At 43.2% G+C, this 20,611-nt stretch overlaps 1 protein-coding gene across 1 annotated transcript in view; it reads right to left on the bottom strand.

Moving 5' to 3' along the window:
- MERTK (MER proto-oncogene, tyrosine kinase) overlaps positions 1–20,611 on the bottom strand; it is a 109,012-nt gene that overhangs the window by 24,322 nt on the left and 64,079 nt on the right. Inside the window, exons 8-13 of the mRNA XM_039231672.1 lie at positions 18,161–18,312; positions 10,199–10,352; positions 7,551–7,704; positions 4,884–4,969; positions 2,313–2,408; positions 1,526–1,606 (exon numbers count right to left, since the gene is read on the bottom strand). Of these exons, the coding sequence (XP_039087603.1) occupies positions 1,526–1,606; positions 2,313–2,408; positions 4,884–4,969; positions 7,551–7,704; positions 10,199–10,352; positions 18,161–18,312 (723 nt within the window). The remainder of the gene's footprint in view (positions 1–1,525; positions 1,607–2,312; positions 2,409–4,883; positions 4,970–7,550; positions 7,705–10,198; positions 10,353–18,160; positions 18,313–20,611) is intronic.

Raw genomic sequence — 20,611 nt, 5'->3', positions numbered from 1 at the left:
TTTTAATGCCCAGTAAACAGTGAATTTAAATTTTAGGAAGAAACTGATTTTACTCCTTGATCAAAAACAATATTGAATATATACAAGGGGTAAATGAGGAAGCAATGGTGAAAAAATTAACAAACCAAGCAACAAATAATCTCTCTCCATAGGAATCATGAAAACAACTGTAGATAAAATGCCAGAGCATCATGGTCTATCTTATGGGGGCCCAGCTGACAGCTGAAGGACAAAACTTAAATAATCCCGTGTCCTGGGCCCAGGCCCTGGAAATGCACTTCCTGGAGAAGGGCAGGAGGATACATACCATCATGACCACTGCAGCCTGGTCAATGCTTGCTGATAAAAATGATCCAGCACAGTCTTCCCCGTTTTAAGCTCTTTAACTTAGGCAGGTCACCATGTCCCTGAGCCTGGCTTCCTTATCTAGATAGTCATCTGCACAGATTCCAGAATGCCCTAAGCAGTACCTGCCTTTACTTTTCTCAGCGTTGTAATTCATTCTCCTCTGCACTGCCACCAAAGTGAACTTTCTAGAATGAAATCTGCTTTTGTTCCTCATTTGCTGAAGACTCTTCCTAGTGGCTCTGCAATGTGTGGGATACAAGCAGGCTCCTTGTGGTGACTTGTAAGGCCCTTTCTTTTTAAAAACATTTTTTAAAATGTTTTTTATTTATTTCTCAGAGAGAGAGAGAGACAGCGTGAGCAGGGGAGAGTCAGAGAGAGAAGGAGACACAGAATCTGAAGCGGGCTCCAGGCCCTGAGCTAGATGTCAGCACAGAGCCCGACACGGGGCTCGAACCCATGAACTGTGAGATCATAACCTGAGCCAAAGCCGGACACTTAACCGGCTGAGCCACCCAGACACCCCTGTAAGGCTCTTTCTGACCCAGCTGGCTTGGAGGCCCCAGCCTGTGATCACGGCTCACTGCTCTTCATACACCCTTGATCAATGAATAGGTCTCCTCTCTCTGGGAAATATACCTCCCAGGCAGCCCACAACTTCCCAAGGAATATGCAAGCATCCTCAAGTGAGGAAGTGACCCCACTAAGCTAGCTAGATCAGCTAGACCAACCCCTGGGGTCAGAGGCTGCCCCAGATCAGCCCTGTCTCGGGAATTCATACTTTACTTTGGAGTCATTCGCTCTACTAGATGAGAGAGAGGGGAGAGGAAAAGGGCGAGGGGAGTGGGAAAGGGAGAGAGAGAGAGGGTAAAAGGAGAGGGAGGGGGACGGGGGAGAGGGAGAGACAGTTTGAGAAGGAGAGAAAGAGACAGAGAGGAAGGTGTGGTGAAAATTACAATGTAACTACCTCAAGGGTAAAGAATGTATAATGTACATATTAGAACCTCATTACATTCACTTTCTGTCTGTAACCACACACGCAGTGTGCCAGATGGCCTTCTGACCCATCAGCGATGGAGATCACGACACACGAACCCCATCACTGGCCTTACAGAGGCCTTCAGATCACTGAAGCAACTGCCCAGCCCCAAGGGGATGGGTTTAATCCGTGGTAACTCACACTTCATGGTCTTCACTGCCACTTTCTGGGAGGTCCCATCTTGCTGCTTAAGATTTCCTTCCATCACAGACCCAAACTCTCCTGTGAAGTAGAACAACATCTCCATAGAGTTTGCAAAATCTCCCCTGACCATAAAAACACTACAGTTCCCGGGCTGCTGTTTTTAGGTGGCCTGAGAGTGACCCCCACGTGGCAGCTGGGCAGAGCCTGCCGGGGCCACCCACGCTTGCGACCCAGGGACGCAGGCCATGCCCTGGTCTCCTGCTTGTCACAAGCTTGGCTCAGGCTCAGCTCAGCTCATCATTTTATTAAGCATTATAACTGATCCAAGAAACTTACAGAACAACAAGCAAAACGTTACTGAAATTTATAAAGTAGAAATTCTTCATACCAGTATCATTCATCCTAACATTAATTTGACAAAATCTATATGCATTTTCATGTTTGTTCCTATGGAACTAATTAGGAAGGTGCCCCAAACAGTAAACTTAAGACTAGAGGTATTTAAAGCATAATGGAAACCAACCAATGGATTAAGGGAAGGGAATTAATATTTTCCAAGGGCCTACAGCACATGTGAGGCACTGTAGAGGCCCTTTCTATATGCGAAATCTGAGTTTCAAAAACCACCATTTGCTTTTTCATTGTAATAAATTATAAAATAGAACTACTTACGCTGTAACTTAAAGTCACAAAATGGTATTTCACATAATAAATACACATTTCAGACATTACTGTAAACTGCTTCCCTTCTAACCACACATTTTAAAAGAAATGAACTGCTTACCTTCACCCAGGATTTTTCCAAGAATTAGTAGATTCCTGTCGATCACAACATCTTCTAGTTTATTTTGCAGTTCCTCACTGACTCCCAAGCTGCTCACTGTAAAGGAGTCACAAAGTATGGGTAAGTGTGGTCAGTTTGTTTCCTTTCGTTTAAACACAATTGAAATGAGGGGCACCTGGGTGGCTCAGTAGATTAAGCATCCGACTTCCACTCAGGTCATGATCTCACTGTTCATGGGTTCGAGCCCTGCATCGGGCTCTGTGCTGACAGCCAGCTCAGAGCCTGGAGCCTGTTTCTGATTCTGTGTCTCCCTCTCTCTCTGACCCTTCCCTGCTCATGCTGTCTCTCTCTCTCTCAGAGATAAGTAAAAAACATTAAAAAAATGTTTTAAAAATAAACACAATTGAAATGATACATATGGTCCTATCAAAGAGTTAAACATTTTCTTCCTTTTGTACCCATGGCCCTTCCCACACAATGTCTGTAAATAAAGCATCACACAATGATTCTACTATGATTGATGTTGAGTAAAATGAATCCTTCAGGGCAAGATTAATTCTGAAGGCTTATAAAAATCAGAACCATATTTCTCTTCCCATGGTGGAGTGGCAGCAGCCAGTAATCAGATTCATGTGGCGGGCGGGGGTCGCCCTTGATTTAAAGGGGTAAGGAAGAGAGTCAGTAGGTACTTTTTTTACTTTCTTAGTGGAGTATTTGCTATTTGATCCCTAACTATAGGATACAAAACAGCCATCCAGTTCCCTCCTGGTCCTATGCCAGGGAAGGAGGCACAGAAACCACAGGAAACATTGAGAACAGACTCCTTCCCATTCTACCTATGGCATCTGAAACCTCATTATAATGACACAAAATGTGCTAAATTGAGTATTTGGGGGGAATTGGAGAAGATGATCTTCTTCTTTTTTTTTTTTTAAATGTTTTATTTATTTCTAGGAGAGAGAGAGAGAGAGAGAGCGTGAGCAGGGGAGGGTCAGAGAGAGAGGGAGACACAGAATCTGAAGCAGGCTCCAGGCTCTGCGCTGGCAGTCAGCACAGAGCCCGACGCGGGGCTCGAACCCACGAACCGTGAGATCATGACCTAAGTGAAAGTCGGACGCTTAACCGACTAAGCCACCCAGGCGCTCCGAAGATGATCTTCTATAACAAGGTGTCAACATGCTGAATTTATAAGCGTTATCAATAAGAGGAATTAACTGGGGCGCCTGGGTGGGTCAGTTGGTTAAGTATAGGACTTTAGCCCAGATCATGATCTCGCGGTTTGTGGGTTCAAGCCCTGCGTCAGGCTCTGTGCTGACAGCTAGCTCAGAGCCTGGAGCCCGTCTTCAGATTCTGTCTTCCTCTCTCTCTGACCCTCCCCTGCTCACGCTGTCTCTCTCTCTCTCTCTCTCAAAAAATAAAAAATAAAACAGTAAAAAATTATTTAAAAAAAATAAGAGGAATTAACTAATTCAATAACATTTTGGCAAATGATGCAGTTTGTGTCATAGTTAAGGGATGAGCAAGCCTTTGAAAGAAAAAAAATGTGGGTAATTAGAAAAGATACATCAGGTCTTAGAGAAAAAATAAATTACCCAAATAGTCCTCTAATAAAGGAAAGAAACTGGTCTAGATGGAGAATTTTTTAAAATGCAAGAACAGATCTCTGAAAGCCAAAACTTGTCTATTAGAAATGTAAAGAAATCAATAGCATTCTACCCTGAGTGAGGTTTTGTTTCTTGGCACCCTGGGCTCTATCATTCTTATATCTGTTTTGGTGGTGGTGTTTTGGCAAACATCTTGAAGCTCAAATTTGATATTTGCACATACTTTTTACACGGTTTCTGAATTATTCAAGAACGCAGCTGTCTGCGTATCCTCACTCTTCAAACCAGAAGGCTCCACTCCGATTCAGCAGAACTCAAACCATAATTATTATAAAGTATGTTGGCAAACTGTTCTCTGAGTCTGTTGCCACAAAAAAGCAGGAAATAAACTCAGAGGTTATGTCAATTGCTTTGCTATTTTCTTTAAATCCCTGCCCTCTAACCACACCTTCTGCTATCACTGTGGTGAGTTCCTTTTTCCCTCTGCATTTCTTGGTGTTAGGAGTCTTTGACCCTGGCCGCTTTACCTCAGGTCCACCTCCAGATTTCCAGTAAACAAGCCAGCAAGGGAAGCACTTGGCAATGTCTGACCATCTATCTGTTTCTGAAGACATTTTGCATGTTAAAAATATCCATTCTTTGGGGCGCCTGGATGGCTCTGTCGGTTAAGCATCTGACTTTGGCTCAGGTCAGGATCTCACGGTTCATGGGTTCAAGCCCTGCGTCGGGTTCTGTGCTGACAGCTAGCTCAGAGCCTGGAGCCTGCTTCAGATTCTGTGTCTCCCTCTCTCTCTGACCCTCCCCTGCTCAAGCTGTGTCTCTCTCTCTCAGAAATAAATAACACATTAAAAAACTTTTTTTTTAAAATCCATTCTTTGACTCTTTTGCCTTTTGTTAGAAATCTATCAGTTAATTTGTTGTTCTTTCTTTGGTCTAACTACTTTGGGGGAAATAAAAATTAGCTTACAGGTAAGTTCAATGGCTCGCCGACAGAAGGACTTCTTTGCTATATAATTGACGACTAATTCCGAATCCTCCTCTGTGAAGGCGCTCCTGGGTGAATAAAAATAAAGACATCTCACGATTCGGAAAGGTGCTGATTCCACAAGGATGTAACCAAGGTGCCGCTTGTTAAAAGGCCTCCTTTACGACAAAGAAATTTCCCACTGGGAGAAATGTACTTCTTAGCTCTGTTTCAGACTTACTTGGCATTATCAAAACAACTCTGTCCAAGTGCCGTTGAGAACAGAACACATGGGGGCACCCGGTGGCTCAGTTGGTTGAGCGTCCGACTCTTGCTTTTGGCTCAGGTCATGATCTCATGGTTCGTGAGTGTTCGAGCCCCACATGGAGCCTGCTTTGGATTCTCTCCCCCCACCCCCACCTCTGCCCTTCCCTCTCAAAAATAAATAAACATTTACAAAAGCAAAGAGAGAGAGAACACAAAACAACTGAGAAGCTCCCAAAGATGTCCCAAAGCTGTGACAATCTGAACAAGAAAATAAAGTAGTTAGTACTGGATTCTAATCCAAAGTATAAAGTGAATATCCATAAGTCCATGCTGATATGTACGACTGAATAATTACATGAGGTGAAGAGATAAATCTGTGCAGAATTCCAGATATTTTATGTGGATATTCTGCCCTGAAGGGTGTAGGAAGCGTAACTCCCCACCCTGTAAATCTGGGCTGTGTATGTTGACTTGCTTCCAAAGAGTATAGTAAGGAAGGGGAGAAAGATAACTGCATCACATCCAAGTGACAGAATTAATGCTACAACCCAGGTGTCAGATCTTCTAGTCCAGTGCCTTCCCCTCTGTATGCCAGGCTCCCTGCCACCACAGGGCCTTTGCATGCACTGCTCCTTCCGGCTGTAATGTTCTTCCTTTTGTCTTTCACCTAATTCATACCTGCTCTTTCTTCAGATTTTAGTTCAGGTATCACCTCTGCAGGGAGACCTTTACTGACTTTCTTAATGCAGTCAAATTCTCCTGTTATACACTCTCACATGTCCCTTTATATAGGATTTACACAGTCACCGCTTTATACTTGTTTGATTCTTCATGAACTGTGAGGACCCCTGCTTTTGTTCACCACTGTACCTCAGGTTATCATCTAGAAGGCTCTGAATACGTATTCCTGTGTGACTCTTACAACTTCTGCAGAGCCTACAAACCACATCTAGACTCTGGGACACATTTCAGTCAACTACATGTCCAGGATTTGGGTCACATTTTGTCATTTCTTCAAAACAGTCATTCTCAGGGTGCCTGGATGGCTCAGTCGGTTAAACGTCTAGCTTCAGCTCAGGTCATGATCTCACGGCTTGTGGGTTCGAGCCCCACATCGGGCTCTGTGCTGACAGCTTCGGATTCTGTGTCTCCCTCTCTCTCTGACCCTCCCCTGCTCACGCTGTCTCTTTCTCTCTCTCTCAGAAATAAATAAAAAACATTAAAAAAAGTCATTCTCAGAATTTACATACTGAGATATAATAATTATAAGGATAGAGTTAGTAGGTACTGTAGGTGCCCGACCCTTAGGACTGGGATGGACACAAATAAAGGGGAAGGTAGCCTCTACTCTCAAGCTTCCTCTCCATGCCAGTGGAAAGTTTTGGAGTGAGTGGAATGTTCTAGGAACATTCCTAAGGTGCGGCAACGAATAAAGGTTGCTCAGCTCCCGCCAAAAAGAAGTGACCCACCTTCCGTCACTCTGGCTGTCAACAAACTGCCTCTTACAAAATACTTCCTCCACCCCCTGAGTGACAGCCTGGATGTCACAGGAATCCAAACTCACTGCAGAGGCAGTGGAGTAGAAAACGGAGTTCCAGAAACAAATTTACACACACAGCCTTCTCATCATAGGTTGCCTTAACACGTCTTCCCATTTTGTTGGTATTTAACTACTGTCTGGTTATAAAAGTCAGATGTATAGAAAATCAGAACAAGAGCTTCTTTTACATTTGAAAGTGAAAATATAAAGCTTTTCTCTATTAGAAAAAATGTATAAAATACAGCAAAAAAAAAAAAAAAAAGGAAAAAACCCAAAACACAGAGTCATCCATACTTCTACTATCCAGATTTGCTAATGCTTTGGTGAATTTCCTTCTAGTATTTTTATCTATATATATATATTTCAGTTTTTTAATGTTTATTTATTTTTTGAGAGAGAGAGAGAGAGAGAGGGAGACAGAGAATCCCAAGCAGGCTCCACGCTGTCAGCCCAGAGCCCAGTGCAGGGTTCAAACTCAGGAACCAGGAGATCATGACCTGGGCTGAAATCAAAAGTCAGTCACTCAACTGACTGAGGTACCCCTTATTTATTTATTTATTTATTTATTTATTTATTTAACAATTAGGCTTATTTTTAAGAGTTCAACAAAATCCTCATTTTACAGCCACCAAGTTTGAGTACTAAAGGCCTATTGATGCTCTTCTCCGTGAATGAGCCCTTTCAAGGCTGAAGTTCACTGCTGGCTGCCTCTGTAGCACTGGCCTAAGTAAGGAAGCTACTTGTACCCAGGATGTACAGAGGACAGGGCACCCAGCTGGGTACAACATGAGGAGATGGGTCAGTACAAAAGGCATCATTTCTCGGGTACCACGGGGTAGAATGTTTTAAACTTGGAAACTTACCCAAACTTTGTCTCCTGGACTCTTTTTCTGATGACCAGAGAAATATACAAAACCGACCCCATCAAAACGAATCCGCAAAAGCAACCAAGGATGATGAGCACAGGATCTGTGTTCCCAGGTGCTGGGGTGGATGAGGGAGCAAAATCTACCCCACCTAGTAAAATACCAACACAATCATTGAAAACATCTCTTTGGGATCTGAAATCGGTAAGATATACTGGCCTGTAGTAGGGAAGAAGATAGTCAAAAGCTCTAGAAAGAATTCAGTCCTTTTCTATTCTGTGATCCCCACATGCAGGCAGTCCTCACTCTGATGGTGCAAGCCGAGACCACGCAAAGTGATCTTATAATCCATGGGTGACGCTTTTCATGTCAGTTATGAATATATCAGGAAATTTTTAAAAAGGTAAAACTAGTATTTATCTGGTACTCTATAATTCAAAAATTGAGAAATACTGAAAACTAAAATATCGAGAAGATTGTCTCTCTTTGTAAAAAAGTTTTCAAGAGGAGTCTGAATAGTACTGTCTTCTTCTGGTCACATAACTTACGACATGGAGAGAATATATTTTCTATGCCCAGGAGAATTTTCCTTCTCTTTCTGGGTCTGGATTTGTCCCCAACATTTTAGCTCATGTAGTGAGCTATCTCTGAGAGTTCCTCTATGTGAAGCTGCTGGCGTAACTTCCTCTGGGCCACCTTCACCTTGTGGGCACGGCCAGCTTCATTCGTGTGGGAAGTTGACCTTCACCGCATTCCCCAGCTGCATAGAGGGTCTATCAAATGGCGGCAAAATCTGCCTTCCAAAATTAGCTGTTTCTTCCATAACTCCACATTCAATTCAAATTTCTCTTCCAATACCATGGCTCTTCCTTTCTTTTCTGCACTTCGTCTTTGTTCACCAACTCCCTCTTTCAATTACTTACTTTTATCTATTGATTTATTCTTTAAGTAGGCTTCACGGTCAGCGCGGAGCCCAACACAGGGCTTGAACTCACCATCCTGAGATCACGGGCTGAGCTGAGATCAAGAGGTAGACACTGAACTGACTGAGCCACCCAGACGCCCCTCAATTACTTTAGAAAGTCTCATGTGGGTGTGTCCCTGGGAGATAAGGAGGCAGAGCAGCTATGGGTCTTACTAGGTGCATGTGATCCAAACAATGGAAGTGCAGTGTCCAACCACCCAGAGACTTTGAAGCAAGCGACAAGACTCGTCATGGGTATGATGAACATCTGTTATTTACGAAGTGGTTCGTGGACTGGGCCACTGGCAGTGAAGTTTACACTTCATGCAATTACTCACAGTTAATACATGATGGTAACTCAAATCTGGACTGTGCCATTGGGTAATTGGTGTTACTTAATGGAACTGTGGTAGCTGAAAAGTATGCATGCTGGGATCGTGCAAAAAGCAAGGACTGTCAGTATAGCACAGCTTTTTAAAATGGTAGAGGGTTTGGCGCGCCTGGATGGCTCAGTCGGTTGGGCATCTGGCTTCGGCTCAGGCCATGATCTCACTGTTTGTGGATTCGGGCCTCACATTGGGCTCTGTGCTGATGGCTCAGAGCCTGGAGCCTGCTTCGGATTCTGTGTCTCCCTCTTTTTCTGCTCCTCCCTCACCCACATAACACGAACAGTACCCATTATACAGACATGTCTCTGTCTTTCAAAAATAAACATTAAAACAATTTTTTTAAATAATAAAATGGTAGAGGGTTTATTATGTATGAGGATGAAAGCTCTGTCTTCCTAAACTCTGATGTTTCAACCTGTGCCCTTAGCATCAGAATCTCATGGTCTCTGAATTTCTACCAGGTAGACACGCCTTGCTTGCCATCACTGGTTACTAATGTTCCCAGACACAGAGCCAAGGGCCCCAGGAACTGTAATATGACTCCAGTTCAGCATGTTTGAGGGTCACTGGAATTTGATGGTCCACTCACAAATCCCGTCTGCTACGGACACAAAGACCACATTTGGCAAGAACTTGTAGATGCAAAGATCACACAGATAAAGGTGGCTTCGCTGGTCTATGGAAACGTGTACAGCACTTGGGGCCACACGGGGCACCCCGGTGGCACCTTGCCAAAGGATGCTCTGACAACAGCCGAAGACAGCATGCGGGGCTGAGCGTTTTAACTCAGTGAGCCCAACGCTGTGTAAGGACGGCTTCTATAGGAAACACTTCACGTTCTGTACCGATCAATCACGAAGCATGTCACCCAGGCGTGAGTGAGTAATAACACGGTAAGCTGTACTGCTTAAAACACAGAGAACAAACACTAGCACATAAACGAACAGTGCTCATTACACAGACCTAAAGATTAGCCATACTGCCGCTCTCAACATTTAGTCACGTATACATCATCTAAACTAAATTCAAAAAGTCAAGTCAAATTTGGTATTCTGAAAGAACTGATCTTTCTCGTAACTCAGTACCATCCACAGTAATGGTAGTGGGAGGACTCAGGCATCAGTGCTCTGTGAAGTGTGTCATCATAACAACTATCTTTGTCATTGCAAAAATTCCTTCTGGGCTTTGTTTTTCATTCTTAAACCAGATACCCATCCCACAGGTAACTCTCTAGCTCTCTGCATTGCCCGGACTGACACATTCTATCAGCCGATAAGGAAGCTGGCTCTCACCGTGTGCAGGGATGGATATTTTCACTGGGTCGCTGAACGGCCCGACTCCCCCTTTTGTGACGGCAGCGATCCTCACCGTACATGTGGCGTTGTGAACTTGAACAGGAATCTGAGCACGGCTGCCGTTCTGGCCAACATCTTCAGACATCTCTTTCTGGGGGCAGAGAAGGAATGGAAGGGGATGAAATACTGAGCCACAGGGGCACGTAACCGGCTCGCCCACAATTCCTTCTGAGGGAAGTCATCCCGCCCACATCCCCGGGGGACACAGGCTATGTTTCCACCGCATCCCTTCCTTACTCAGGCCACAGCTAACAGAACCCAAAGGTGGGCAGGGACACTGAATGTGCCAGCTGCAACCTCAGGCCTTTGGGGCCTTGCCCAACTGAGGCTGTGAGGGCATGGCATTCAGAATGGTCAACCAAGAAGTGTCTGGAAGAGAGGGAACATGTAGCAGAGGCAGTCAGATGACAAGAGCAAGCCTGGCTCAGTGAGACCCCTGTCCTCAGAACGCCCCCAGTACAATGTCCAGGAGCCACACTGTACCTTGACATTGACCACCTGCCAACTTCCCTTGAACCAGCATGCATGAGTTCTTGTTCCTTACAATTGTAAGAGTTTTGACTAAAACCTACCTTGAGGAAGTCCCTGACACTGTTTTATTTTCCTCTAGTGTGACTCATGCACAGTTTTCTCAATTTTCAAAAATCTGGTTTCACTTTTACTTATTTTGTTTTATTAACCACCGCCATGCAACACATGCCATTAAAACATAGGAGAAAGTCATTAAAAATTTTTTTTAATGTTTATTCATTTTTGAGAGACACAGAGAGACAGAGTGTGCGTGGGGGAGGGGCAGAGAGAGAGGGAGACACAGAATCCGAAGCAGGCTCCAGGCTCTGAGCTGTCAGCACAGAGCCTGATGTGGAGCTTGAACTCACGGACCTCAAGATCATGACCTGCGTTGAAGTCGGCTAGCTAACCGACTGAGCCACCCAGGCACCCCAAGAGTAAGTGATTTTTGAAAAACAAAACAAAATAAAAAAAAACAGAACTCAGTGTTTATATTACACTTTCCCCTTTGTTTCCAAACCTCGACTATGATGTCCTCTGACATAAGAAACTAATTCTACACTGGGGGCTGGTTTTTCAAATGGGAACTGGAGGGCTTCCAAAAGCTGAAATGAGGCCCTAGGAACAGTCTTTTTAGAGGGGCGCCTGGGTGGCTCAGGTTAAGCATCTGACTTCGGCTCAGGTCATGATCTCACGGTTTGTGGGTTCGAGCCCCGCATCAGGTTCTGTGCTGACAGCTATCTAGCTCAGAGCCTGGAGCCTGCTTCAGATTCTGTGTCTCCCTCTCTCTCTGACTTTCCCCTGCTCATGCTGTCTTTCTCTCTCTCTCAGAAATAAATAAGAAACATTAAAAAAAATTTTTTTAATATTTATTTATGTATTTATTTTGAGAGGGGGGGAAGGGGAGGAGCAGAGAGAGAGAGGGAGAGAAAGAATCCTAAGCAGGCTCTGCACTGTCAGAGCAGAGCTCAACACAGGGCTCAGCCCCATAACCATGAGGTCATGACCTGGGCCAAAATCAAGAGTCAGAAGCTTAACTGACTGAACTTCCCAGGCGCCCCAGGAACATGTCTTTAATCCCTGCAGTTGGAGATCTGACTTCACAGCCAGAAAGAGAGAAATGTCACACCATGCAGGTGGAACACAGATCACTGTGCACACCATGCAGGAGCCTGGTTTGGGTTGGTAACTTTATTCCTGGTCACTTGGTATCACACTAACTTGGATCACTTCTAACAGTGGGGCAGGGTGGGGTCACCTCAGCCCTTACAGAGAGGGCAGTCCTGTTATTGGTGACTGAGGGGATACTTGGGTCCGCCACCCACAGACTTCCTAAATCTAAACAAGCAGTGACCATCAGGACTCAGAAATAACCTCAGACAAGGGCTAAAAGGGGGGAAAATATGGCTTTAAAATGTTTTTGTTTTTCTACCCCACTGGACTATGTGCTAAGGAGATTTGTCATAGATTTTTTTAACTAATTAATTAAAAAATAATAATTAACAACTTTGGGGATATTCAGGCACTATCTCTTTTAGAAATAGAAATATGGCAAACCCAGTTTTGATTAGGGGTTAGCTGATCATTCTCTATTTAATTTAGTTGGGGGGGGGGCGGGGGAGGGAGTCGTCCGGTAGAGCAACTCTGTGGTCCTAACCCACACAGTCATGGAGTCCTGCAGTGAGTCCAGCGGGGTGCTGAGAAATAACATGTCTACTTCACAATTTACTACCTAACAGCTCTTGGACATACAAAAGATGTCCTGCCTGATGACAGCCACCGGGCCTGCTTCTAGCTTCATGCTTTCATCTACCAGGACTCAAACATAATATATCATGGGGCACCTCCGTGGCCCAGTCTATTGGGCATCTGACTTCGGCTCAGGTCATGATCTTGCAGTTCGTGAATTTGAGCCCCACGCATCAGGCTCTGTGCTGACAGCTCAGAGCCTGGAGCCTGCTTCCGATTCTGTGTCTCCCTCTCTCTCTGCCCCTCTCCCACTCATGCTCTGTCTCTCTCTCAAAAATAAATAAAACATTAAAAAAATTAAAAAATATACCATTTGTGAGAATTATCTCTAAATTAGAGGACATGCATAATTGTGAAAGAATTAAATTCCTAGAAGAAGAGAAACCCTAACACAAAATCATCCTTCTAGAAACAAGCCTAACAATAGTTGATAAGATCTATTCGCTTAGGGCCTGTAAGTCACATGAAAACCCAGAAAAGGAACCTTGAAATTTCCACCTCCTGTTCCTTAAGTGCATCAATAATGGTGATCATCCTTGTTACTGTTGTCATCATTCTGAATCTTGAAGCATGGAAATGATGGAAGCCACCACTTACGGGTAACATGTTTCAGAAACACATAATGAATTTTCCCATTTTAGAGGTAGAGTTACAATAAATGCTGAAGTGGTGATTAGAAAGATATATGATAACTATTTCAGTGGAGCATAACCATTTTCTCTAAGAATTGCCTTAAATGATAGTTTAAAGATGATCCCGGTTTCTCAAAATTGATGCAATTTATCTGTCTTCTTTTGATGCCAAATATGTGAGGAATGGTGCAACTGTATCCTTATCTCCAAATATTTATTTTAATTTTTTTTAATTCTTTTTTTAATGTTTGTTTTTATTTATTTCTGAAAGAAAGACAGCGTGAGCAGGGGAGGGTCAGAGAGAGAGGGAGATACAGAATCTGAAACAGTCTCCAGGCTCTGAGCTGGCAGTCAGCACAGAGCCTGACGCGGGGCTCGAACCCATGAACCGTGAGATCATGACCTGAGCCAAAGTCAGATGCTTAACCGACTGAGCCACCCAGGCGCCCCTATTTATTTTAATTTTGATTTTGAAATTTGACAAAGACATCCATTTAAAACCAGACACATGTAGGAGCCTGTGTGTATTCTCTCTCTCACTGGTGTGTATTCTCTCTCTCACTGTCAGGTGCAGAGCACAGAAGGTGTGGCCATTTCCCTGGCATGAGGTGGTCCCGTCCTGGAGCACATGCCATGGGCAAACTGCAATTTCTCATTCTGTGAGTTTTCATCTTCACCAACACAGGACCGTAACCTCGAAGACTTAAAATCTAAGAGCATTTTCAGGTAATAAAATCAGATTTATAATATGACGTCTGATTACATACATGTAGGCCCTTCCTGGTGGGGAAAGTAATAGCGCATCTTTGAAAACAATTTCTTTTTTTTCTCCTGTGAGGCGCTAAAGTCAGTCAGGACAACTGCAGTGTCATCTGTTGCTAATCATTGACAGATCTTAAGCTCTCCAACCCTGTCCGAATTCACAGCCCTATAATTCATTAACTGTAATTAAGAATAGGGCCCATTTTATTGCCTTGAAGAATACTAACAGTCAACGGGGCGGGGAAGCACCACCAGATAAAAGTTTCTGTCATGCTATGACAACAAAGGTGACTTCACAGTCACAGAACTCATTTTGCATTTGTCAAAGCAAAACTCACATCTTACTCTCCAAACATGTCTTGTTCTTACTTCTTTTCACTAAGAGGCTATGGTGTGGAATTTGAGTGAGAGACACTGTATTATGAAAGCCAAGGGAATCTGGGAAGGGGTAGTGGGCTCTGAAAAGCACGGGGTCTGGAGTCTGTCTAGCCTGAGTTCCTGTGCTAGACACAGTCTGCCACACTGTAAGTAATCAATTATGGTTATTATTATTCCTATATTCCTCTACCTATAAGGTGCTCTATTTGGATCATCTTCCCCTATAAATACAAGGTCCTCTTACAGAAGTGACCTTGTAGTAGTATCTTTTAAGTGCTGGTACATGAGAGAAAATAATCAAGGCTGTCTAGTGCCCCAAACCAAGAAATCTGTTTGACTAGTTCATGGAATTTACCTTCATTGTAGGTTTTTCCTCCAAGCCATGCATATCACCCTCAATCAATCCTTGGATTTTGGGAGTGTTCCAGACCCCTGGCTGACCTATCCCACAAGAACCTCACCCATTTCTCATACTTTACATGACACCAGCTCAGATGCCCTGCCCTCCTTCAAGAGTGAGTGAGAGAGAGCAATAAGGAAAGGAAGAGGCAGTGTACACACACCCAAATCCAACCCTGGTTAGGGGGCAGTAGTCTAGGCCTGAGGAAGGAATCCTTGAATGTACTATGGCTTCTCTAGGTCTCTATAGAAGTTATTTCTGCATGTCATGTTGTCTCTAGGCTCATAATGATCTGCCCATAATGAAACTTCCTTCTGATCTAACATCTCTACCCCTTCCAAATACAATTAAACCAGCATTAGAACTACAATCCTATAATAATGGAGCTTTGCATAAATAACACATATAACAATGAGTCTCTGTCTAACTTATGGGCCATTCTGGGTCAAAGTTAAACAGACTTATTTATTGTAAAACATCAAAGAGCCATGAACTTGCCAGTAAACACTATGGCTCTTTCAGAAAGGAGGATATTATGTGATATTTTGTAAACTTATTTGCTCATTAAATTCTTTTCTCATGGAAAGACTACTGACTACTTATGGAAATGGGACTAGATGGGAAACGCTAGTCCACACTCATCAAAAGGCTGTCCCATCACAGACAAAAACTCTCCAGCTGGTATGGATGTCAGTCAGGCCCATCCATCAAGCCCATAATGTCATAAATGCCTAGAAAGCAAGTTCAAGGTCCTTTGTTCAGGTGGTACAAAGATGAGCAAGACTTGGCCCCGACTTCAAGGAGAATAGCCTGTGCGTGCTCCTGACTTTTGGATTTTGAGCTTGGATTTGGAAATGCAAGGGATATAAAGGAAAACAGAACAAAAAAACAAAAACAAAAAAAAAAGGTTGATATCTTCATCAAGATATAGTAAATGTGTGTACAGTAACTGTCCGGAATTTCTTAGTCTGAAAGCGACATAACACACGAGAATAACAAAGGTATAAACAATAACCCACCAAAGATCACTTCCAAGAAAGTTTTGAAACTGCATACAAAAAACCCACTCTTTTTAGAGTAACACATGGGACTATCTTTCAAAACTATCCAATTTCATTGCCTTGCATAAAGAAGATAGGCCTTTAGTAACAGTTTCCTAAAAATAGAAAATGAAAGGACAGTTTTGAGAGATGAAGTTGTATCTGACTCTCGCCCTTCCGAAATGATGGGAGTCCAGGAAACAGAGGTGATGGGTACGGAGGTCATTGTAAAATTCACTTTGGGCAGGAGTTTTAGGATCCTCCCCGTGTCAGCTTTTCTTCAGTGTTTTCATTTGCCCCCAGTTGCAGTCCATGATGAACTTGAAGTATGGCTGCATCCGAGAATGCTATCCTAAGGAAAGCCACCCACCAAGCCTTTTGATGTCATGGGACTTGTGATGCACAAAGTGTAGCATGAGTACAATGTAAATGATGTTCTCACTAGGATGATCCCGCAGCTCCAAGGAGGTAATGACTGGAAAGGTCACAGTCCTCACTGTGGCAGTATTGTTCTCACCGCAGAAGGGACTGTTCTGAACAAAGGGCAACCAGAAGGCATGGCGTGGCGGAGTGCTAGTGGCATTTAGTGCGTGAGGCTCTCTGGCTGCGTCACCCATGAGGCTTTCATCACTTTTGCCCTTCAGCACGCCTCAGCTCAAGAGGTCCCGTTCAGAGAAGCAGCTTTCACCCACGCCAGAAGGAGAAGTCAAAAGGATGACCTGAAGCTCATTAAACAAACTGGGGTGTTTTTAATTACAATCTTCTGCCAACCAGAGAAAAATAAAATCCTTATTGAATCGAAACACAATTATTGGACCTTCAGGGACTGTTCACAATTTGTTCACAGAGGCTTGTCTCTAAGATAGGCATTTGATTTCCCTGAATCAGCTGGTGTGGAAATGCAGTTAATCAATAAGGACTCTGCACAGGTGCCTTGGGACAAAAGACCAAGAAACGAGAGGCTTCTCTCGTAGGGCAACACTCCTAAGCAGGGTTGTGACTTGTACAAACAACATCCTGTTATCACTCTGAGGCACAAAAACTCATGCACTTCCAAGCTCTCTTCTTTTTCCTCTACTTCCATCACCTACTGCTTTTAAGAGTCAGCCTCCTTACAATTAAACTGAGGCAGGAAAAGACAAAGAATAAATCCCACCCATCCTTTTGGAAAAAACAGCGGTTGCATAAGAGCTGGATGCCATGAAGTTGACAACGACTTAATCAAAGATTGGATGTCATCAACGGGGGCAGCTGTGGACTCTGTCCCTCTCTCCTGCCAAGAAGCTGTACTGCTCTCACATGACACCCCCCCCGCCCCCCCATGCCATGAAGATGCTAAAATCTGATCTGTCCCCAAGGCTAGATTGATCAGGAATGTGACAACACAAAAAAAGCATGCTTTGCATGATGGCGGTAAAGACACAGTCCTGATGATGAAACCAGCACATCTGCCTTTCCAAGGATGCTCTACATCACAAAGAAGTCAGTGTCACCTCAACTATCTTCCTAAGTGGGAAGAGGACCTGTCTGGAGTCTGGTTACCCCTTGCCATCCTCTATGAAGCTGGGGTTCTTCCCTGACTATCTTCAGGAAAGTACTCTCTAGAATTTCCAAGTGGCTATGAATCGCTGGACTGCTAAGCTATATAGCTTCTGGCCCTTCTGCTATGGTTATCTGCGTAGTTCTCAACTATTATCCTACAAGACCCCAAATTCCCAGAAGGCACGAATCACGTGGTGACAGAGATGAATTCTACACCTATTTACTGAATACATAAATGAATGGGTGAATGAGTGAGCGAGAAAAGCCCCAAAGATTCCCTGGAATTTTGTTAACTATTCAATCATCTCTAGTTTTTACTATATTCTTCACATCTCAGGGAAAAGTACCTTATTCAATAATAATACTTTGTTGTCAGGGCACCTGGGTGGTTCAGTCGGTTAAGCTTCTGACTTCGGTTCAGGTCATGATATAACGGTATATGAGTTAGAGCTCCGTGTCAGGCTCTGTGCTGGCAGCTCAGAGCCTGGAGCCTGCTTCGGATTCTGTGACTCCCTCTCTCTGTGCCACTTTCCCGTTTGCACTCTGTTTCTCTCTCTCTTAAATAAACGTTAAAAAAAATTTTTTAATTAAAAAAAACAAGACTTTGTTGTCTTCTCAGAACAAAATGAAAGCTTCTAGGGACCCTGGGTGGCTTAGTCTGTCAAGCATCTGACTCTTGATTTTGGCTCAGGTCATGATTTCACGGGTCGAGTTCAATCCCCATATCCAGCTCTGCGCTTGGGATTCTCTGTCTGCCTCTCTCTCTGCTCTATTCTCTCTTTCAAAAATAAATAAACTTAAAAAAAAAAAAGAAAGAAAGCTTCTGACACAGTATAAATGAACAAAGCAAAGGAGAGAAGTGAACTTTTTTGGAGTTCAGACTTACGGAAGTGTCTGCATTCTGCCACACGTGAGATATCCGGTAGCCCACCAGGTCCCCATCCTGCCTCTTAATTGGAGGCTTGATCCACTGGACATCCATCTTATGACTAGATTCATTCAGAAATACGGTGACATTCAAAGGTGCTACTGAAGGGGCTACGAAAGAAAAAAGAGAATGATGAAGAAACAGAGAAAAGAACATAGAGGCTTATTCTCAGTTTTTCAATGTTTGGTTTCCAAACGTTCTGTGGAAAGCATTCAAATGAGACTGAGATTAATAGCAGATTTTCACCCTTTTTCAATTAAGGAGCATTGAAATACTAGAGAGGTTTTTTTTTTTTTTTTAATTTTAAACGTTTATTTTTGAAAGAGAGAGAGCAAGCGAGTGAGTGAGCGAGCATGAGTGGGGGAGGGTCAGAGAGAGAGAGGGAGACACAGAATCTGAAGCAGGCTCCAGGCTCTGAGCTGTCAGCACAGAGTCCGACATGGGGATTGAATCCATTAACTGTAAGATCATGACCTGAGTTGAAGTCAGATACCCAACCAACTGAGCCACCCAGGCACCCCGAAATACTACAAGAGTTTTTAGAAGCAAGCACTTCCTAAAGTAAAATCACAAAGACGAGGAAAGGCAGGAAAGGAGGTGAGCGGCACTCATGGACTCCTCCTGCGGAAGCAAAGCAGACACAGCTTGAACAGGGGTTTCCACTAGAAGCCTGCGGGATGGAAGGCCAACCAGACTGACTGGAGATCAGTTCTGTGTCATGGGAGACATATAAGGCAGGGAACACGACAGAGCCCAGAGGGAAGCTACCATTTAAAATCCAAAGGCAGGTTACTGATGGTCTGAACAGAGCTAATCAGAGAATAAACCTTTTAAAATGTACATGTACATGCATATATATATATACATACATACACATATATACATATACATAAGACATCTCATTATTGAAGACCAGAGGGTCAAATGCTAATTACTAGATGTCAAAATGTAGAATTTAATCCTGGTTTTCACTCTCTGGTTTATAGAAAATTCTGCTTAAGTCACACTCCCACTCAAAAAGTCTGTTATCTCTCACAAGGATAAAAGTTACAATACTTTGAAAAAAAGTATGTTTGTATTATACACACACACAATAATTTAGGAACGGGTCAAGGTCATTACTAGATTATTTTTTGGGAGTGAGGAACTTGACTGCATCTATAAAAACTGAAAATAATATGCTCTTTGACCAAGTATTTTATTTCCAGAAATTTAATCTAAAAAATTCTCCTGTAGGTGGTATTACATTTACTGAGGTCTAATAGTGAATAAAAGGAATAAATGTAATGCTCAGTCAATAATTATGACAGAATACACTTTGATGCATTTTCCAATGGAATACTTACTACCTAGCCACTGAAAAGAATTAGGTAGATCATGGGTACAGATATGAAAAAATATCTAATGGAGAGAAAAATCAAACTGCAAAAAGGTATGTAGCAACTATCCATTTTAGAAATAAAAAAATGTTTTGTATATAGAAATAAACACAATTGCATTAATATATACCAAACCATTGATTACAGTTGTATTTATGGAAGATCAAATTATATATTTCTGATATGCCTAAAAAGAAAACAAAAGAGTATTCTAACCTTCATTTCTGCTGATTCTTTTTTTTTCATTGTTTTTTTCAGAATCAGAAGCAGTCTCCAGGCTCTGAGCTGTCAGCACAGAGCCTGATATGGGGCTCGAACCCACAGACTGCGAGATCATGACCTGAGCCGAAGTCAGATGCTCAACCAACTGAGCCACCCAGGCGCCCCCATTTCTGCTGATTCTAAGAGCAGTTAGAATGAACTTCAGCTTAGGAAATGTCACACAGCTGTAGCTGTGCTGTGAACTGAGTCATACAGTTTCATATATATTATAGAATTTATGGATAAACATGGCCACCTCAACATGTCTTTATGTTGAGGGGCTCCTCCGAAAGCCCCTCCAAAATGACAGTAAGGAATTTAAAACAGTATAAACTCATAAGGTAAAGCAGAGTCAATAGTGGAAAAGAAATGTCAACATATACTCAACAGTTGAAAAAGCAATGAAGAAGGTGTAATTAATTCAGCAAGCCTATTCTCCCCAAAGGACCATGGACAGGCTCACAAGCTGTGGGCCCAGGTACTAAAACTGGAAGATTGAAAGTGATCAGGAAGTAGCTAGTCCTCAAGATTCCACTAACTTACTTCCACACACCTGCTAGGTACTCCTCCGAAAAAAGAGAGAGAGAGAGAGAGAGTGAGTGAGTGAGAGAGAGAGAGAGAGGATGCTTTATTCTCCAAACTAAAAAGTCTCTGGTCTTGGAGCAGGATGAAGGCACAATGAGGGGCCAGATGGATAACTGGGGAAACAAGGGTAAGTGTGTACACTGAATGAGCAGGGCTCCACCTCACTCCTCCTCTCCACCTGATA

The sequence above is a fragment of the Hyaena hyaena genome, unplaced genomic scaffold (assembly GCF_003009895.1).
Source record: "Hyaena hyaena isolate Hyena2069 unplaced genomic scaffold, ASM300989v1 scaffold_57, whole genome shotgun sequence".
Taxonomy (NCBI): Eukaryota; Metazoa; Chordata; class Mammalia; order Carnivora; family Hyaenidae; genus Hyaena; species Hyaena hyaena.
Note: the sequence above shows the minus strand (reverse complement) of the source record. Positions and strands in the feature narration are given on the sequence as shown.